Genomic DNA, 21043 nt, shown 5'->3' with positions numbered 1-21043 from the left:
GCCATGCTTTTAACCACTATGCCATGTTTCCAGTCAGTATAATATGAAATATTTCAGGTTCAAGATATAAATAATATCACTAAAAGTGGGTACTCAATATCTATTAAGACAGGTAATGTTTCTGTACATTCTCCAGTGCACTGAAAACCTTCATGCTTTTTGTTACATTTTCCTCCATCCCTAACATGATTACCCTGTTTGTTCATTGAACAGATATTTTACCTTATAATAATTTTGTTAATAGCATAAATCACTATCTGAAATTATCTTCCTTAATCATTTGTTTGCATTTATAAGCTTTCTGAAGGCAGGGCCTTGTTTTTCTTACAAACTATTATATTCCCAGGTTCCAGAACAGTGTCTTGCACTGATAGGTACTCAGGAAATACTTTGAACTACTGAAAATACTATTTCTGTGATAGTATTTTTTTGTTTGTTTCTTTGTTTTTTTATACAGCAGGTTCTTATTAGTCATCAATTTTATACACATAAGTGTATACATGTCAATTCCAATGGCCCAGTTCAGCACACCACCATCCCCACCGCCCCTGTGGTTTTCCCCCCTTGGTGTCCATAGGTTTGTTCTCTACAACTGTGTCTCAACTTCTGCCCTGCAAACCGGCTCATCTGTACCATTTTTATAGGTTACACATACATGCGTTAATATACAATATTTGTTTTTCTCTTTCTGACTTACTTTACTCTGTATGACAGTCTCTAGATCCATCCACGTGTCAACAGATGACTCAATTTCGTACCTTTTTATGGCTGAGTAATATTCCATTGTATATATGTACCACAACTTCTTTATCCATTCATCTGTCGATGGGCATTTAGCTTGCTTCCATGACCTGGCTATTGTAAATAGTGCTGCAATGAACATTGGGGTGCATGTGTCTTTTTTTTTTTTTTTTTTTTTTACATCTTTATTGGGGTATAATTGCTTTACAATGGGGTGTTAGTTTCTGCTTTATAACAAAGTGAATCAGTCATACATAAACATATGTTCCCATATGTCTTCCCTGTTGCGTCTCCCTCCCTCCCACCCTCCCCATCCCACCCCTCCAGGCTGTCACAAAGCACCGAGCCAATATCCCTGTGCCATGCAGCTGCTTCCCACTAGCTATCTACCTTACTGCGTTTGTTAGTGTGTATATGCCCATGACTCTCTCTTGCCCTGTCACAGCTCACCCTTCCCCCTCCCCATAACCTCAAGTCCGTTCTCTAAGAGGTCTGCGTCTTTATTCCTGCTTTACCCCTAGGTTTTTCATGACATTTTTTTTTCTTAAATTCCATATATATGTGTTAGCATACGGTATTTGTCTCTCTCTTTCTGACTTACTTCACTCTGTATGACAGACTCTAGGTCTATCCACCTCATTACAAATAGCTCAATTTCGTTTCTTTTTATGGCTGAGTAATATTCCATTGTATATATGTGCCACATCTTCTTTATCCATTCATCCGTTGACGGGCATTTAGGTTGTTTCCATCTCCGGGCTATTGTAAATAGAGCTGCAATGAACATTTTGGTACATGTCTCTTTTTGAATTATGGTTTTCTCAGGGTATATGCCCAGTAGTGGGATTGCTGGGTCATATGGTAGTTCTATTTGTAGCTTTTTAAGGAACCTCCATACTGTTCTCCACAGTGGCTGTATCAATTTACATTCCCACCAACAGTGTAAGAGGGTTCCCTTTTCTCCACACCCTCTCCAGCATTTATTGTTTCTAGATTTTTTGATGATGGCCATTCTGACTGGTGTGAGATGATATCTCATTGTAGTTTTGATTTGCATTTCTCTAATGATTAGTGATGTTGAGCAGCTTTTCATGTGCCTCTTGGCCATCTGTATGTCTTCTTTGGAGAAGTGTCTATTTAGGTCTTCTGCCCATTTTTGGATTGGGTTGTTTGTTTCTTTAATATTGAGCTGCATGAGCTGTTTATATATTTTGGAGATTAATCCGTTGTCTGTTGATTCATTTGCAAATATTTTCTCCCATTCTGAGGGTTCTCTTTTCGTCTTGTTTATGGTTTCCTTTGCTGTGCAAAAGCTTTGCAGTTTCATTAGGTCCGATTTGTTTATTTTTGTTTTTATTTCCATTACTCTAGGAGGTGGGTCAAAAAAGATCTTGCTGTGATTTATGTCAAAGAGTGTTCTTCCTGTGTTTTCCTCTAAGAGTTTTATAGTGTCCGGTCTTTTACATTTAGGTCTCTAATCCATTTTGAGTTTATTTTTGTGTATGGTGTTAGGGAGTGTTCTAATTTCATTCTTTTACATGTAGCAGTCCAGTTTTCCCAGCACCACTTTTGAAGAGACTGTCTTTTCTCCATTGTATATCTTTGCCTCCTTTGTCACAGATTAGTTGACCATAGGTGCATGGGTTTATCTCTGGGCTTTCTATCTTGTTCCATTGATCTATGTTTCTGTTTTTGTGCCAGTACCACATTGTCTTGATTACTGTAGCTTTGTAGTATAGTCTGAAGTCAGGGAGTCTGATTCCTCCAGCTCCGTTTTTTTCCCTCAAGACTGCTTTGGCTATTCGGGGTCTTTTGTGTCTCCATACAAATTTTAAGATGATTTGTTCTACTTCCGAAAAAAATGCCATTGGTAATTTGATAGCAATTGCATTGAATCTGTAGATTGCTTTGGGTAGTCTAGTCATTTTCACAATATTGGTTCTTCCAATCCAAAAACATGGTATATCTCTCCATCTGTTGGTATCATCTTTAATTTCTTTCATCAGTGTCTTATTGTTTTCTGCATACAGGTCTTTTGTCTCCCTAAGTAAGGAGACAAAAGACCTACCTAGAGAGACAAAAGGTAGGTAAAATACCTGCAATTCCTAGGTATTTTATTATTTTCGTTGCAATGGTAAATGAGAGCGTTTCCTGAATTTCTCTTTCAGATTTTTCATCATTAGTGTATAGGAATGCAAGAGATTTCTGTGCATTAATTTTGTATCCTGCAACTTTACCAAATTCATTGATTAGCTCTAGTAGTTTTCTGGTGACATTTTTAGAACTCTCTGTGTATAGTATCATGTCATCTGCAAGTAGTGACAGTTTTACTTCTTCTTTTCCAATTTGTATTCCTTTTATTTCTTTTTCTTCTCTGATTGCCATGACTAGGACTTCCAAAACTTTGTTGAATAATAATGGTGAGAGTGGACATCCTTGTCTTGTTCCTGATCTTAGAGGAAATGCTTTCAATTTTTCACCATTGAGAATGATGTTTGCTGTGGGTTGTTTGTATATGGCCTTTGTTATGTTGAGGTAGGTTCCCTCTGTGCCCACTTTCTGGAGAGTTTTTATCATAAATGGGTGTTGAATTTTGTCAAAAGTTTTTTCTGCATCTATTGAGATGATCATATGGTTTTTATTCTTCAATTTGTTAATATGGTGTATCACATTGATTGATTTGCGTATATTGAAGAATCCTTGCATCCCTGGGATAAATCCCACTTGATCATGATGTATGATCCTTTTAATGTGTTGTTGGATTCCGTTTGCTAGTATTTTGTGTGGATTTTTGCATCTATGTTCATCAGTGATATTGGTCTGTAATTTTCTTTTTTTGTAGTATCTTTGTCTGGTTTTGGTATCAGGGCGATGGTGACCTCATAGAATGAGTTTGGGAGTGTTCCTTCCTCTGCAATTTTTTGAAGAGTTTGAGAAGGATGGGTGTTAGCTCTTCTCTAAATGTTTGATAGAATTCACCTGTGAAGCCATCTGGTCCTGGACTTCTGTTTGTTGGAAGATTTTTAATCACAGTTTCAATTTCATTACTTGTGATTGGTCTGTTCATATTTTCTATTTCTTCCTGGTTCGTTCTGGGAAGGTTACACCTTTCTAAGAATTTGTCCATTTCTTCCAGGTTGTCCATTTTATTGGCATAGAGTTGCTTGTAGTAGTCTCTTAGGATGCCTTGTATTTCTGTGGTGTCTGTTGTAACTTTTCCTTTTTTATTTCTAATTTTATTGATTTGAGTCCTCTCCCTCTTTTTCTTGATGACTTTGGCTAATGGTTTATCAGTTTTGTTTATCTTCTCAAAGAACCAGCTTTTAGTTTTATTGATCTTTGCTATTGTTTTCTTTGTTTCTATTTCATTTATTTCTGCTCTGATCTTTATGATTTCTTTCCTTCTGCTAACTTTGGGTTTGGTTTGTCCTTCTTTCTCTAGTTCCTTTAGGTGTAAGGTTAGATTGTTTAGTTGAGATTTTTCTTGTTTCTTGAGGTAGGCTTGTATAGTTATAAACTTCCCTCTTAGAACTGCTTTCGCTACATCCCATAGGTTTTGGATCGTCATGTTTTCATTGTCATTTGTCTCTAGGTATTTTTTGATTTCCTCTTTGCTTTCCTCAGTGATCTCTTCGTTATTTAGTAGCGTATTGTTTAGCTTCCATGTGTTTGTGTGTTTTACATTTTTTTCCCTGTAATTCATTTCTAATCTCATAGCATTGTGGTCAGAAAAGATTCTTGATATGATTTCAATTTCCTTAAATTTACTGAGGCTTTATTTGTGACCTAAGATGTGATCTATCCTGGAGAATGTTCTGTGCGCACTTGAGAAGAAAGCGTAATCTGCTGTTTTTGGATGGAATGTCCTATAAATATCAATTAAATCTATCTGGTGTATTGTGTCATTTAAAGCTTGTATTTCCTTATGAATTTTCTGTTTGGATGATCTGTCCATTGGTGTAAGTGAGGTGTTAAAGTCCCCCACTATTATTGTGTTACTGTCGATTTCCTCTTTTAGAGCTTTTAGCAGCTGCCTTTTGTATTGAGGTGCTCCTATGTTAGGTGCAAATATATTTATAATTGTTATATCTTCTTGGATTGATCCCTTGATCATTATGTAGTGTCCTTCCTGTCTCTTGTAACATTCTCTATTTTAAAGTCTATTTTATCTCATATGAGTATAGCTACTCCAGCTTTCTTTTGATTTTCATTTGCATGGAATATCTTTTTCCATCCCCTCACTTTCAGTCTGTATGTGTCCCTAGGTCTGTAGTGGGTCTCTTGTTTACAGCATATATATGGGTTTAGTTTTGTATCCATTCAGCAAGCCTGTGTCTTTTGGTTGGAGCATTTAATCCTTTCATGTTTAAGGTAATTATCAATATGTATGTTCCTATGACCATTTTCTTAATTGTTTTGGGTTTGTTTTTGTAGGTCTTTTTCTTCTCTTGTGTTTCCCACTTAGAGAAGTTCCTTTAACATGTGTTGTAGAGCTGGTTTGGTGGTGCTGAATTCTCTTAGCTTTTGTTTGTGTGTAAAGCTTTTGATTTCTCCATCGAATCTGAATGGGATCCTTGCCTTGTAGAGTAATATTGGTTGTAGGTTCTTCCCTTTCATCACTATAAGTATATCATGCCCCTCCCTTCTGGCTTGTAGAGTTTCTGCTGAGAAATCAGCTGTTAACCTTACAGGAGTTCCCTTGTATGTTATTTGCCATTTTTCCCTTGCTGCTTTTAATAATTTTTCTTTGTCTTTAATTTTTGCCAATTTGATTACTATGTGTCTGGGCGTGTTTCTCCTTGGGTTTATCTTGTATGGAACTCGCTGTGCTTCCTGGACTTGGGTGGCTATTTCCTTTCCCATGTAAGGGAAGTTTTTGAGTATAATCTCTTCAAATATTTTCTCGGGTCCTTTCTCTCTCTCTTCTCCTTCTGGGATCCCTATAATGCTAATGTTGTTGTGTTTAATGTTGTCCCAGAGGTTTCTTGGGCTGTCTTAATTTCTTTTCATTCTTTTTTCTTTATTCTGTTCCGTAGCAGTGACATCCACCATTCTGTCTTCCAGGTCACTTATCCATTCTTCTCCCTCAGTTATTCTGCTATTGATTCCTTCTAGTGTAGTTTTCATTTCAGTTATTGTATTGTTCATCTCTGTTTGTTTGCTCTTTAATTCTTCTAGGTCTCTGTTAAACATTTCTTGCATCTTCCTGGTCTTTGCCTCCATTCTTTTTCTGAGGTCCTGGATCATCTTCACTATCATTCTGAATTCTTTTTCTGGAAGGTTGCCTATGTCCACTTCATTTTGTTGTTTTTCTGGGGTTTTATCTTGTTCCTTCATCTGGTACATAGCCCTCTGCCTTTTCATCTTGTCTATCTCTCTGTGAATGTGGTTTTTGTTCCACATGCTGCAGGATTGTAGTTCTTCTTGCTTATGCTGTCTGCCCTCTGGTGGATGAGGCTATATCTAACTCTGTGATAGTATTTTTAATGACTACACTGTATTCCATTTTGTGTGTATATAGTACCTTAATTTAGCTATCTTGTTTTTAGTTATTTCAATTATTTTCTAATTTAAATTTGTGTTAGATCACTGTGATGTTCAAAGTTTAAATGAGTAAATTTTTTATCATGTTTTAGCAGAAGTAGAATTACCGGAAAGCTACACCCATTTTAAAGTTTCTCAATATATATTGCCAAATTCTGAAGATTTTTACCTTTTCATTACTGTGATCAGCAGTTTGAGGGCTTCTTTTTTCGTACTTTTCACTACACTATTTAGTATTTTCACAAACTGGTAAATAATTCATTGTTTACTTTTTTCAGTTTTTGGATTACTAGTGAAATGGAGCTATTTTTCTTGTGCTGTTCCATTTGTATTTGTTATGTTGTGAATTGTATATTTTTCTGTTGGTGGTTAGTTTTTTACTATTGATTTGAAGAAGATATTTATGAAGGATATCATTTTGTGTCAAATACTTTTCCTCACTTTATGGCAGTTTATTTATATGCCACAATTAATTTTTCTGTGATGTGTTCCATTCTATGAAACTTTATTAGTTCTGTCTTTTTTTTTTTTTTTTTTTTTGGTACGTGGGCCTCTCACTGTTGTGGCCTCTCCTGTTGCGGAGCACGGGCTCTGGATGCGCAGGCTCAGCGGCCATGGCTCACGGGCCTAGCCGCTCCGCGGCATGTGGGATCCTCTCGGACGGGGGCACAAACCTGCGTCCCCTGCATCAGCAGGCGGACTCCCAACCACTGCGCCACCAATGAAGCCCCACAGGGTATTTTCACGTTCAGTTTTACTAGGTAATACAAGCTGTTTGCCAAAACGATTGTACCAATTTATACTCTCACCGTTAGAATGTGAAAGTCCTTATTGTTTCATATCCTCAGTCTTTGATTTTGGTAAGTTTTAACAGTTTGCCGTTTTAACAGTTAAGTGTTAGATGTGTCTCATTTTGACTTTAGTTAACCTTTCTGATTACTAATGAGGCTGAGCATCTTATCTCACATATATAGTCCATTTAAGTTTTCTGTTCTTTCCGGTGCCCATTCGTTTCTTTTTTATTTTTCTTTGGAGTTCTCTTTTTCTTATTGATTAAGAAAAATGAGTTTAAAAAAATATGTTCATTGTACTACTCCTTATTGGTTATGTATATTACAGACATCTTTTCCCAGTTTGTAGCTTGTCACTTTGCTTTTCTTAAGGTTTCTTATGATTATTATACATTCTTAAATTTAATACACAGTTTATCATTTTTTGGTAATTAACAATTTTGTGTTTTGTTTAAGAAATTATTCCTACACAAATATCAGAAGAATACTCTCAGAAAGATTGTCTTTTTAAAGTTTCATGTTTCTTTTGTTTTCACATTTCAGTTTTGTTGGAAATTATTATGATCTGTTGTAAGGTAGGGATTCAGGATTTGTTTTTTTTCTTTATAAATAACTGGTTTAATCAGTATTTGTTAAACAGAGTGTCTTTTCCTTGGTGATTTGCAGTAGTCATTTTGTCATAAGTTAAGTTTTCATGCATGGTGGGTGTGTTTCTGGGCTCTCTGCTGTCCCGTTGACCTAGTTTATGCCTGTGCAGTTACCACACTATCCTAAGTGCTTTATAACATGACTTTTGATACCTAGTGGGGCAAACCTTGTACCTTGTTCTTTTTCAGGAGTTAATTTGCTACTGTCAGCTCCTTGATTTTTTTTTTTTTTAAATAAATTTACTTTATTTATTTATTTTTGTTTGCTTTGGATCTTCATTGCTGTGCGCAGCCTTTCTCTAGTTGTTGCGAGCGGGGACTCCTCTTCGTTGTGATGTGCAGGCTTCTCATTGTGGTGGCTTCTCTTGTTGTGGAGCACGGGCTCTAGGCCCACGGGCTTCAGTAATTGTGGCATGTCGGCTCTAGAGCTCAGGCTCAGTTGTGGCACATGGGCTTAGTTGCTCCACGACATGTGGGATCTTCCCAGACGAGGGCTCGGACCCGTGTCCCCTGCATTGGCAGGCCAATTCTTAACCACTGTGCCACCAGGGAATCCCCTCCTTGATCTTTGATGTAAACTTCAGAGTCTACTGGGCAAAATCTACAAGAACTTAGGGTTTTTATTGGAATTACACTGGCTATGTAGATTCCTCTGCTGAGAATTGGTATCTTGACAATATTAAATCTCTCCATTTATTTAGTCTTCTTTAATGTCTTTCAGTAAAGATTTATCATTTCTCCATTAAACAGCTTTCATAGGGCTTCTCTGGTGGCGCAGTGGATGAGAGTCCGCCTGCCGATGCAGGGCACGCGGGTTCCTGCCCCGGTCCGGGAAGATCCCACGTGCCGCGGAGCGGATGGGCCCATGAGCCATGGCCGCTGAGTCTGCGCATCCGGACCCTTTGCTCCGTGACGGGAGAGGCCACAACAGTGAGAGGCCCGCGTACCGCAAAAAAAAAAAAAAAAAAAAAGGCTTTCATAGCTTTTATTAAATTTGACAAATTATTTTATAGTTTTTCTGCTATTATATGATTTTTTCTATTTACCTTTTGATTTTCTCCCTTTAAATGTAGCAGTTTACTTTGTATCCAGCAACCTTATTAAACTCCCTTATTAATGGTAAAACTTTGTAGGTTATTTCTTGATTTTCTGTAAATGATGACAGTTTTATTTCTTCCTTTCTAGACCTTATGCTTCTTGTTTAAATTTTCATTGGGTATAACTTCTCACATGTGGTTAAATTGAAATAGTATTGGTGTACATCCTTGTCTTTTTAGGAGTGCTTTTAAGTTTCACCATTAAATAAGGTCTTTGTTGTAGAGTTTTGCTTTCGACATCTCCTTTCCCCCACTCTCCCACTTGTAAATCTCCGTTCTGAACAAAAATGAACAGGAAAACAGATACACTTACTTCCAGAGCCTTTCACTATGCTTGGTGCACTAGAGCTGTCAATTGGTTGCATGAATGAATGAATATAGTAGGACCGACTACTTGTGCTTCTTGTTGTCATTGGCTGTGGTATAGCAGCTCAGAAATGCTTGTTCAATCTTTATCTTAGAGAAAGAGTCAAAGCCATTAATGTATGTGTTACATTTCTAACGTTTCATCAGAGGAAATTAGCACACTGAATTTTGGAATTTGAATACAATTATTTGGAGACAAACCATATTTTTTTTCCATTTCTCATTCAGTGATGCTTACAATATTGTAAATTAAGGATCCATTTAAAATATACACAGGTGAATTTTAGGCTAAATTTTCTGAAGATTTATTCTGTTTAGGGAGTTTGCTTTTATCTATTCATAAAGGAATGTTTATGAATGTTCCTTTGAGGAACATCGTTGTGATCTAGATTAGATTTGTAAATTTAGTACTGTGCCCGTTCTGTGAAGTTCTAATTAAAGCCTGAGCAGTTTATGATACTGATAATCAACAAATTAATTTGTGAAGTCTCCTTTATAATTCAGATCAAACCCTTTCTGCTTTTCTGCCTTTCCCTGTACCTGTTTTTATTTTTAAACAGATGAGGAAATTAAGGCGTAAAGGTAGAGATTCCCTGAATTTGGTGTACTGCTTACTGCAGTAGGCCACTTTGCTTCTGTGAGACTTGTAAACTACTTACTTCCCAGGTATGTGCTGAAATTTCCATTCCTGAAAATCTGCAAGTCTTGCTAATAAAGAAAATTCTTACTCAGTCAATTTATATGTTAGGACACCAACAGCTGACTAAAAGTTCTGCTCCTGAATTTGTAGAGAAGAGAAAGGTACAGTAAGTTTGCAAGAGGGTATATTTTTTCTATAAAAGGAGCTGTTTGTTTTTTCCTTCATCTTTTTTTCTCCCTTGATAACCTCCTTCCCACTCAATGTTGACCATTGAGCATTAGTTCTAGATTATTGTTTCTCCATTGGAGATGACCTTGCCCCCCAGGAGACATTTGGCAATATTTGGAGACATTTTTGGTTATCACAGGGAGAAATGCTACTGGCGTCTGGTGGGTAGAGGTCAGGGGTGCTGCTAACCATCCTAACAGTGCACAAGATGGTCTCCTACAGTCGAGAGTTATGTGGCCCAAAATGTCAGTAGTGCTGAGGTTAAGAAACCTTCCCTGGATAATGGTGTTTCTTTTGGTTTTGAACTGGAAAGAGAACTTTAATGCCTGCTTGTTAAAAGGCATTATTGGTGTCTTAGACTATAGCCTTTAGAGTTAGACCTGGTGTTCAAATCTTTTCTCAGTCCTTACTGGTTATGAGTACCTACATTCATGTGTGAAGGAGAAAAACCAGAAAGAGCAGATATGATAACACATTGTAGAGTGATGAGGAAGTATTATTTGTTTCCTCCCTTCCCACCTGAACTCCATATACCAATGACTTGGCTTATTTTGTTTACTCCTCTGAGACCTTAGGCAAGTTTTTACACCTTTCGGTTTTCAGTTTTTTCATCTGTGAAATGAGGATGATAGTATTTATATCATAGATTTTTAGGGGAATGTTTCATGAGAAAATGGAAATAAAGCACGCAACCCTATGACTGGAATGTATTAAGTATTTAGTAAATATTTGCTTTGTTATTAATAATAATTTTATGTTCCAATTATAATCATTTAGACTTGCTATCAGAAGTGATGTATAAAACTGGGTAAGATTGTCCATCAGCTGATGAATGAATAAACAAAATGTGTTCTATCCATACAATGGAATATTATTTGGCCATAGAAAGGTATAAAGCACTGATACATGCTACAACATTGATGAACCTTGAAAACATTGTGCTAAGTGAAAGAAGTCAGTTACAGAAGACCACATATTATGTGATTCCATTTATATGAAAAAACAAATCCAGAATAGGCAAATTTATAGAGACAGAAAGTAGATCAGTGGTTGCTTAGGGCTGGGGGAGGAGGGGTGGGAAGGGTAACAGCTAAATGGGTTTGCTTTTGAGATGATAAAAAGGTTTAAAAATCAACTGTGGTGATGGATGCACAACTTTATGAATGTACTAAAAATCATTGAATCGCACAGTTTCAGTGCATGAATTGTAAGGTATGTGAATTACATATCACTAAAGCTGATGCATATAAACTTTATCCTTTCTGTGACATAGAACATTTTATTCCTTGGTCTTCACCTTGGCCTCCATCTTCTGATTTCTTTACAATCTTAATTAGAGAATGCATTCCAATGGAGTTAACAGTATTGCTGGTTATTACTCATCACTAGTTCAGTGGGTGACGGCTGCCTGTATATACACACTTGAGATTTTGCCAAATAAGAAAAATATTTCTCATTCTGATCTAGATAGCCGTGTGACTTAACACCAAATGGCCAGCAAATTTGGTCATACTCCACTTTTCTCACACAGGGACATTTGTATGCGGACTTGGCCATCATGTTTGTAACTGAGTTCCATTATGTTTTATTTTTATAAACGGGTAACAAGTTAGAGAGGTAATTTCCATTAGCTAACTGTAGCCAATGGCTTAGAGTTAGAAACCCAATGAGCAAACAGGGACACGGTAGTTATGAGACCATTAATTTAAAAAACACACTAGAATTCAGACAGCTATAGTGAGAAGTACATAAATGGAAGGTGAACTTGTAAGCAGATTGTATTTTGCCTATATCTTTTGATTGCAGCCATTGGAATCCCCACCCAGACAGGCTTAAGGTAATTTATGGCTCACATTACCGAAAAGTCTATGTTTAAGGGATGTCTTCAGATGTGGCAATGTGCAGAATTTCAAGTAGCTTCATGACTCTGGTGCCCTTTACCAGACTATGCTTTTCTTTTAGTTGGCTTCTTAGACAGGCTCTCCCCTTATGGTTGTAAAATGGCTACGGCAGCTCCAGGACTCATCTTCTCAGCATTAAGACAAGCAGATAGAGAGAAGTTTCTTCTCTCAACAGTAGAACATTTCTGGCCTGAGTTGGGTCATGTGCTTATTCTAGAACTACTAGTTGCTGTGACCAAGAGATTGGGATATGCTGATTGACTTTGGCCAGTAGAGCTTACCCCTAAACTTGAGAGTGGGGTCAGCATTACCCACAGCCATATGAGAGATTGGGATGAGGTGATTCACCAGAAGAATTTGGAGTTGCTTTTTTTGTTGTTGTTAACCAGGAGGTTGAATTAGATGCTAGATGGTAAGATAGCTTACGTCCACAATAATGTCGAGCATATATACTAGAGCTTTTATCCTTGATAATAATAGCTAAAAAATTTATTGACTGACTTTGTATACCAGGTAGAATGAGTAAAAATCTTTGGGCAAAAATAGGATTATGATAACTTTTAGGCCTGAATTGTTCTAAAAGTTGTGTTCTTGAGGAACTTTATTATAAAATTGTCTAGGGGACTTCCCTGGTGGTCCAGTGGTTAAGACTCCCCGCCTCCACCACAGGGGGTGCGGGTTCGATCCCTGGTCATGGAACTAAGATCCCGTATGCCGAGTGGCTCCCTCACTAAAAAGGAAATTTCTTGAACTGAATAAAAATGAAAATACAACATATCAACTTAAAAAAATTTTTTTTAATTGTCTAAGTTATTTGAAATTTGGTGTGATTTTTTTTTTTCCTTATTTTAGGATCCCGTTATCTTTAAGTTCTATATGTGGACTTCCTTAGTTCTTTGAACCTAGTACTTTTCTCTTTTGTCTTTCTAATGCCTGTTTTTACTACATAGCATCATTTCACTTTTTAAACTTGTGCCTTCTAACTCTACACATGCAAGTCTAAAATCTTAGGTTCCCAGCTCTGTGAAACAAGTTAGTATCCTAGTTAAATTCTGTTAACTTAAGAAATACAGATGCAGATAGCTTGACCAGGATAATTGCTCTCATGCATGTTCGTCATTGTATCATGCAGCTCAATCAGACTGTGCTCTTGGAGAGATCGAGGAGTGTAAGATCTGATTACTTGAGACTTCCCTGGGGGTGCAGTGGCTAAGAATCCGCCTGCCATTTCAGGGGACACAGGTTCATGCCCTGGTCCAGGAAGATCCCACATGCCGTGGAGCAACTAAGCCCATGCACCACAACTACTGAGCCTGCGCTCTAGAACCCGCGAGCCACAACTACTGAGCTTACGTGCCACAACTACTGAATCCCGTGCGCCTAGAGCCCGTGCTCTGTAACAAGAGAAGCCACCGCAATGAGAAGCCTGCCTGCCACAACCAAGAGTAGCCCCTGTTCACCGCAACTAGAGAAAGCTCGTGTGCGGTGATGAAGACCCAACACAGCCAAAAATAAATAAATTTAAAAAATTAAAAATAAATAAATTGAAAAAAAAGATCTGATTACTTTCTGACCAATTTCTCTTTGCTGTTAGGAAACAAAAGGCAAATAATTTCTTTGCTAGAGTGGTTTTATGGCACATATCATAAAATATGTGCTATGTTTAGTATGGTACAATTGTAATCAAGGCCAGTTTCTAATATTGGATTGGATATAGACAGTTTGGGAGTGAGTTTTAAATGTTTTGGAGTAGTGACATGGTTATAAAATAGTTCAAATTTACCAGACTTATAAAAGAAGAATGATTTTTTTCAATTTGCTATATTAAATATCTGAACCTGTTAGTTTTACAGAAAAAAAGATAATAACTTAAAAAACAAACAAAAGGAAAACCATTGGTGTCAGAATAATGACAGTTATTCTCCTTTTCAGTGATCCTGGTGGGGGCATTGAAATGTCTGAGTTCATTCGAGAGGCCACACCCCCAGTTGGTTGCAGTTCAAGAAATTCTTATGCTGGCCTTGATCCAGGCCACCAGGTAGGAACCTGTGCTGTTGTATTTTGCTTTTTTCCCTCCTCCTGATGGTGGTCTCACGTGTTCTCTTGTCGGTAACAGTCAGTCAGTGTTTGGGTTTATCTTGCTGATTAATAATATTTTGATTGTTTACTGATTATCTTTTATTACCATTATTTTAAATAGAATTTTCACATTAATTAAGTACTTTGTTGATGAGCACATACCACATGCTAATTGCCCAGGGGTAGTTTTGATCGAGACAGTTGTGGTGAGTGCCCTTAGGAACTTTAGCTCCTAGTGTGTGCTTATTTACCTTCATGGTGTCTGTCTGTATTGGAGACATATAGGTTATCCCTTGTGCTTTTCGCAGTCTCTTTGGATAGAATGAAACGACTTAGTCCTTAAATATGGCTGCACATTTTATATTCTTAATTAAACCTGGCCTTTCTTCTTACTGACAAATATTAGCAACATCAGATTACCCTGGGGAATATGCCTATACTTTTGCAACAAATTTTGAAGAGCCACACCTTTTTTTTTTCTTTTTCTTTTTCTGTTAGGACAGACAAAAGGACACAGCAATGGCCAGCCACCTTTGGTAACTCTACCCTTGGCATCATGTCCATTAGAACTTGCCCTACTTGTTTTAGGGAGGGTGTCCCATCTTGAATGTAATTATTGCATGTCTGCACCTAAATGCACAGCACATCTAATTTGGTTTTCCTTAAAATATTAACTCTTGAATAAAAAAGGGCAGGTGTCAGAAGCTATTGTGCTACTTAGATTTTGGTGTTTTAGTTTTATACTGTTTTATACCAAAAGGAATTATTGGCATAATTATTGTTATCCTTTAGGGAAGCTGAAGTGGGGAAGTAAAGTTGGGCTTTTTGTATATCGGTAGAGATATTACCAATATAGACACACCATGTTTCTCACACATGTTTTATTATATAGGTCTTATTACACATTATCATAGTTGTATATAAATGTCTTCTGTACTAGATAGTGAACTCCTTGAACACAGTAGCTCTGTCATAGTCATTGTGATCATTCTTTCCTTTCTGCCACTGCTACCCTTCTCCTTTCCATCTTCTACTCTCCATTCCCACCCCCGCCCCGTCCCTCTCTTCCCTTTTATCACTTATCTTCCTTAAAATATTTTAGTGCCTGATGGTATTTAAGGCATTTTGTTTGTCCGGGATGTGGAGTGGGTCTTAACTCTCAAAGAGTTTGCAATTTCCTAGTAAATGTCTATAAGTAACTGAAGTTATAAATATATGTTACCAAGTAAGTGTAAGTACAAGATACAAAGTAATAGTTGCCATAGGAATGGTACAGAAAAGGGGCTATAGATTTCAGAGGAGAAAGTAATTGTTTCCAGCTAGAGAGAGGGGCAAGGCTTCATGGAGGAGGTGGCCTTGCCTGATTGCTCTTTTAGTTGGAAGTAGTTTTTCTTCTCTGACATCCATAATCCTTCCTGGACTTTCCTTTGGCACTTATCAAAGAGAAGAAACACTGGACCATCTTAGTTTGTGCAAACCTATTAAGTAAAAACTTTACCTCTAAGTGTATGAAGATATCATTTTTTTCTTAATTTTTTCCTTTTCTGAATGTGTTTATTTTTAGAAAGTTAGCAAATAACAAGAAGAAAATAAAAATCATCTGTAATGTCACAATCAAAAAAACTTTTTAAACAAAGAGGGATTTTAGTGTGCTGTTCTTTGGAACTTGATTCTCTTTACTGACTCTATCATGAATGTTAATATTATTAAGTGTTTTTCTGCAGTGACATTTTGGGGACTGTATTGCATTCTTTTATTTGTATGCACTGTGGTTTATATTTTCAATTCCTTATAGTTTCATGTGTGAACAGTCACAATTCCATTATATTTGGGGGGGGGATAAATTTTAAATAATACAGAAAAGCGTGAAGAATAAAATATAACCATCCATTGTATCTGTTAAGATTGCTTTTGTCACCAAATAATAGAACTCAACTAATTAGGTGACTTAAAGAAATAGTTTTATGTTTGTCACCTAAGTTTGGAGCTGGTTTAATAGCATTTGTTCAGCAGCTCAATAATATTAGGGCTCTGGGTTGGAATTTCCCTAGTTCTTTTGGCTTTTCCTTAGAGTTGCAGGATGAGCACAGCAGCTTCAATTATGATCCGGTTGAAAAGTTAAGAAGCAGGTGACAGTGTGGGGCAGAGTTGTCCTTGCTCATGATCTTCTCAGACATGAAAAGGTCTTTCCTCAAAGCCCTCCAGCAGACTCTCCCATACATTCATTGAGCAGAACTAGAGCACACACCTAGGTCAGAGTCTGGGCCCTCTTCTCATAAGTCAGAAGATAACATGCCCAACATTTGAACAAAATGGGAAGCTTGTTAAGGAAAGAAAAAGAGAACACTTTGAGGTTGTGAGCAAATGACTACCGTACGCATATTCAAAAAACATTTTTTTTTAAGTTTAAATTCTTAGAAGGGTGGCATGAAATGGTGTTTTTTGTTTGCTTACTTGTTTTTAAACTTCTGTCTAGGAAGTTACATGTTTATTACTCTAGTAGATAAATAACATATGTTAGTTTTATAACTTGTTTAGCAGGTGTTATAAGAATGAAACTCTTGCAGTAAAATGCTTTTTGGCCTTTTTCTTTCTGTCGAGTTGCAGTGCCTTTTATGGCTAATTGAAAGCAGAAATTAGGAAAAATCAGGAGAATCAAACTTAATAAACAGTTCAAAAACTATTGCCAAGCTCTTTTTTTTTATTGGCTACATAAGAATTTATTAGCAGTTTTAACCTGTATGTGTATGCTTATTTTTACTTACTTTTTCACTGACATATAACTTCTATACAGCGTAGTATACACTTATTAAGTGTATGGCTCAGTAGATTTTTACATACGTGTACACCCATTTAATTGCCGTCCAGACAATTAGACAATTAGGCTCTGCCGTCCAGAGCCCTAATATTATTGAGCTGCTGAACAAATGCTATTAAACCAGCTCCAAACTTAGATGACAAACATAAAACTATTTCTTTAAGTCACCTAATTAGTTGAGTTCTATTATTTGGTGACAAAAGCAATCTTAACAGATACAATGGGTGGTTATGTTTTATTCTTATGCTTTTCTGTATTTATCTCCCCCAAATATAGACCAAGAAAGTCCCTCGTGCCCCTTCAAAGTCAGTATTAACCTATATTTTGACCAGATTTCTCAGTGTATACTTCAGTTGAATCAATGAAAGAAAAGATTTGGCAAAATATGAGTATTATATGACTGTTCTTGATTTTAGTGTAAGGTGTTAAATTTGCTTGCCTATTTTCTTCTTGAATCCCTTGAAAGCAGGTTATAAAAAGAGTTACTCAGACTTGTTGATTTAGTAACTGTCATGTTATATTTGGTTTCCTTAATGTGTTCATGGAATTTGTGGTGTTTCTATGATTTTTATGGTAGTATAATAATTGATGGTTATGAAATTTTAGGGACGTCTTATACCATCTTGAATATAAGCCCTAAAAGCTCCACAGATTTTAGTGTTCTGTTTATAGAGTTTGTGCTAAAAATTCCTTTTTCTTAGATGGCTTAGTTTTTTTTTTTTCTTTAAAAATATGTTATAGCAGCCTACAAAGAAGTACTTACTTTCTGTCTGAAACTCAGGAAAGAACATATTGATTTACTAACAATTTGAAAGTAAAATTTGGGTTGCTCTTTGTTAGTATGTTATGTCCTCCAAACTTTCCCTTTATATGCCCTGATAAGTCTAAATTTATTTCAGGTAGACTTAACACCTAGTTTTGCTTTTGTTTATAACTTGCACATGTCATGATGCAATATAAAAATGACAATGACCGTTTGGCACGATTGTTCGAGGTTGGAGACTCTTGCCCTGGGGGCTCCATCAGTCCTGAGTACGCAGAGGGATTCAGTGTCTCAGCAGATCTGTACTAGATGCGCAGCATGCGCCACAGCAGACAGGGAGTGCGGCTCTGATACATCATGGCCTTTTGGTGAAAGTGACTGATAACATGTTTTGATAATATAATTTCATGTGATAATCTTGCTAGTCTGTGCCGATGGCGTAGCTAGCATCTCGTTTACTTCATGTCATGTTTTCAGATTGGATCTGGTTCCTCTCGTCTTGGAACAGCAACAACTATTAAAGGTAGGTGTGCTCTAACCCGAAAGTTACCTCTGACTTCCCATTTCTTTTTTTGTTTCTAGTAAAGATAACTGTATCATATATTTACGTGTAATGAAAAATCATTTTTGAAATTATTTTGTGGATAAAATTATGTATCTTTTTTTATGGTAAACTTTTAAAAACATTTATTTATTTAATGAATTTATTTTTGGCTGCATTGGCTCTTCATTGCTGTGTGTGAGCTTTCTCTAGTTGTGGCGAGTGGGGGCTACTCTGTGATGTGGTGCATGGGCTTCTCATTGCGGTGGCTTCTCTTGTTGTGGAGCACGGGCTCTAGGCGTGTGGGCTTCAGTAGTTGTGGCTCATGGTCTAGAGCGCAGGCTCAGTAGTTGTGGTGCACGGGTTTAGTTGCTCCGCGGCATGTGGGATCTTCCCGGACCAGGGCTCGAACCTGTGTCCCCTGCAACGGCAAGCAGATTCTTAACCACTGCATCACCAGGGAAGCCCAAAATTATGTATCTTATATTAAAGATTAATTGATTTAAATTGTGGTCTCCTTTCATCATCCAAATTTCATAAAAGTATTTGACCATTTGCATTACATTGTATGAATTATAAATTTTGATCTTTAAGAAACTTCTTTGCCTTGAGGGAAAATATTTTCATGGGTTTTGATGAGGTTCATAGAAAACTAATTTAATGTGAAACCTTTAAATTGGGCAGGAATGAGACACTAAAAAAAAGTTTCTTTCCTGTACATCTTATATATCCCTTTTATTCAATACATCTATTTCAGATAAATTCATTGTTATTTTTGCCCTATAATTTTATAACTCTCTAATTTTCCCTGGGAGGGAATTTTATGTTGTTTCAACTTGTTATTACATGACCTGCATTTCCTTTTTAAAACTTCTTTTGAAAGAAATAGTTGTATTAGCTAATATTATGAAGCTTTCCGTATTTGGTTTGTAGCACTATGAGAATAATTATGTGAGCTGACAGTCCACGATACTTCCTGTTAGTTTAATGCATCTCCCATCATTGTAGCCCTTGATACAAAAACTGCTTTAGTTAATACATATCTACTGTACTCCCTCACGTCCTTCCTTGTTATGCCACCCTGTACGGCCTTTACTTTTCATATAATGTCTTCATGGGTCTCTCTTCACTTTGTAGGAGATACAGACACCGCTAAGACTTCTGATGATATCAGTTTAAGTCTGGGCCAGAGCTCTAGTCTTTGTAAGGAAGGAAGTGAAGAACAGGGTAAGAACATTTTACTTCATGATGCCCTTATGTATTATGGTGACCAGGGTGAGTTTGTGGAATGTGCTGCTCATATTTTGGCAGAAGTTTATAATAACTTAATATGGTATTTTTTAGAAACATTAAAATAAAATGATTTGCTAGCATAACAGTAACACAGTGTTATAAGTACTTACAGCTTTCTGGAATTCAGCTACACATGTTCTGCCAAGTAAACAGGGAAACTTTATGAGCATGTGCCCCAGAATGAATGTCAGATGGGAGATAAGAATCTGCTATTCCTTTAATTGGTCAGAGCATCTTGCTTAGCTTAGTGATAACCTAGTATGTAAAACTGTTCTCTTCCATTCAGTATGACGTCTAAATGCCAACTACTGTATATGTTGCCCAACTGCAGAAATGACAATGTGTTTTCACAGAGAAATAACTTGCTGTTGGACTTACTGAGAAACTGTCTGCTTCCAGCTTGGTGCCTTCCTGTAGCAGATTTTTAATCTTTCATAGAAATTTTGGTTTTAAGTGATTTTTTTTTCTCCTTATACAACTCCATTATAAATGAGTATTTTGGATTTTATAGAGTTCCTTTTTTTTTTTTTTTTTTCTAAGAACTGCCACATTTTCAAGTTTGGTTTTTAATTTTCAGACATAAAAGGATGGATATGTCATACCCATTTCAAGTGGAGATTATCCTAGGTTATATAATCAGTGAGCCAAAATTGGATTAGAAACCTGTCTCCCTGTTTCCAGCCTGTTGTTTTTATTAGCTTATGGGTGATGTTTGGTAGGCAGGCAAGGTGATAAATTTCCTGTACTGAATTATGAAACTTATTTCTGAAGTTACAAATAGATCACTGAATTGTGACATTTTCCCATGAATTTAATGTTTTACCCAGGTTTAATTCTTGCAAGTATGTTTTGTTCCTGGTACTTAGCATTCTAGGTTTATCACTGTAGCTGCTTTTTTGGAATTACAGTACCTCGTCACTGTTTGCTTCTGTGGACCACCCCTCACAACCTACCCCTCTCCCCTTAAAAATACTTTTAAACATACTATATGGTATGGAAGCTATTTTCTTATAAAAAGGAAAGGCGAATTAATCTCTTTGAGATTATCTTTGAGATAATCTCTTTGAGATAATCTCAAATTAATCTCTTTGAGAATTACAGTATTCCTTTCTATAATATGTAATCATTAGTGTCTCAGAAACTCGATAGTGATCTTAGAGGGGCTAGTGCCACTACCATTATGGGTCATAGGTCTCTTTATTTTCCTCTGGAAAGTACCTTGTGCAAGTACGTTGGGAGTTACAGTCCTATAAATCTACCCTGGCAGATACATATTGACATAGATAATGGTGCTTGACAGTAACTGAGTGCATACCGTTGCCCTGTGGGGGGTCAGCACACTTCCTCTGTAAAGCTTTGTTGGCCACGTGGTCTCTCCTGCAGCCACTCAGCTCTGCCATTGTAGAGTGAAAGAGGCCGTAAACAACGTATAAATGGGTGGGAATGTCTGTGTTACACTAAAACTTTACTTACAAACAGGCAGAGGGCCTCTTTGGCTCTACAGGCCTTAGTTTATCAAACCCTGGTTTAGGTCTTGTTCTAAGCACTTTATATGCATTCACTCAGTTAATCTTCACAACAAGCATTTGAAGTT

General features: G+C 36.8%; 1 protein-coding gene across 2 annotated transcripts in view; it reads left to right on the top strand.

Annotated features, from left to right (window-relative positions):
* Nucleotides 1-21043, top strand: part of PCNX1 (pecanex 1) — a 167675-nt gene that overhangs the window by 31842 nt on the left and 114790 nt on the right. For both annotated transcript variants that reach the window (XM_060140068.1, XM_060140077.1), the window contains exons 3-5: nucleotides 13888-13993; nucleotides 18093-18138; nucleotides 19294-19383. In XM_060140068.1, coding sequence (XP_059996051.1) covers nucleotides 13888-13993; nucleotides 18093-18138; nucleotides 19294-19383 — 242 coding nt within the window. The remainder of the gene's footprint in view (nucleotides 1-13887; nucleotides 13994-18092; nucleotides 18139-19293; nucleotides 19384-21043) is intronic.

The sequence above is a fragment of the Lagenorhynchus albirostris genome, chromosome 1, assembly GCF_949774975.1.
Source record: "Lagenorhynchus albirostris chromosome 1, mLagAlb1.1, whole genome shotgun sequence".
NCBI lineage: Eukaryota > Metazoa > Chordata > Mammalia > Artiodactyla > Delphinidae > Lagenorhynchus > Lagenorhynchus albirostris.
The sequence above is the reverse complement of the archived record's forward strand: the minus strand, read 5'-3'. Positions and strand labels throughout refer to the sequence as shown.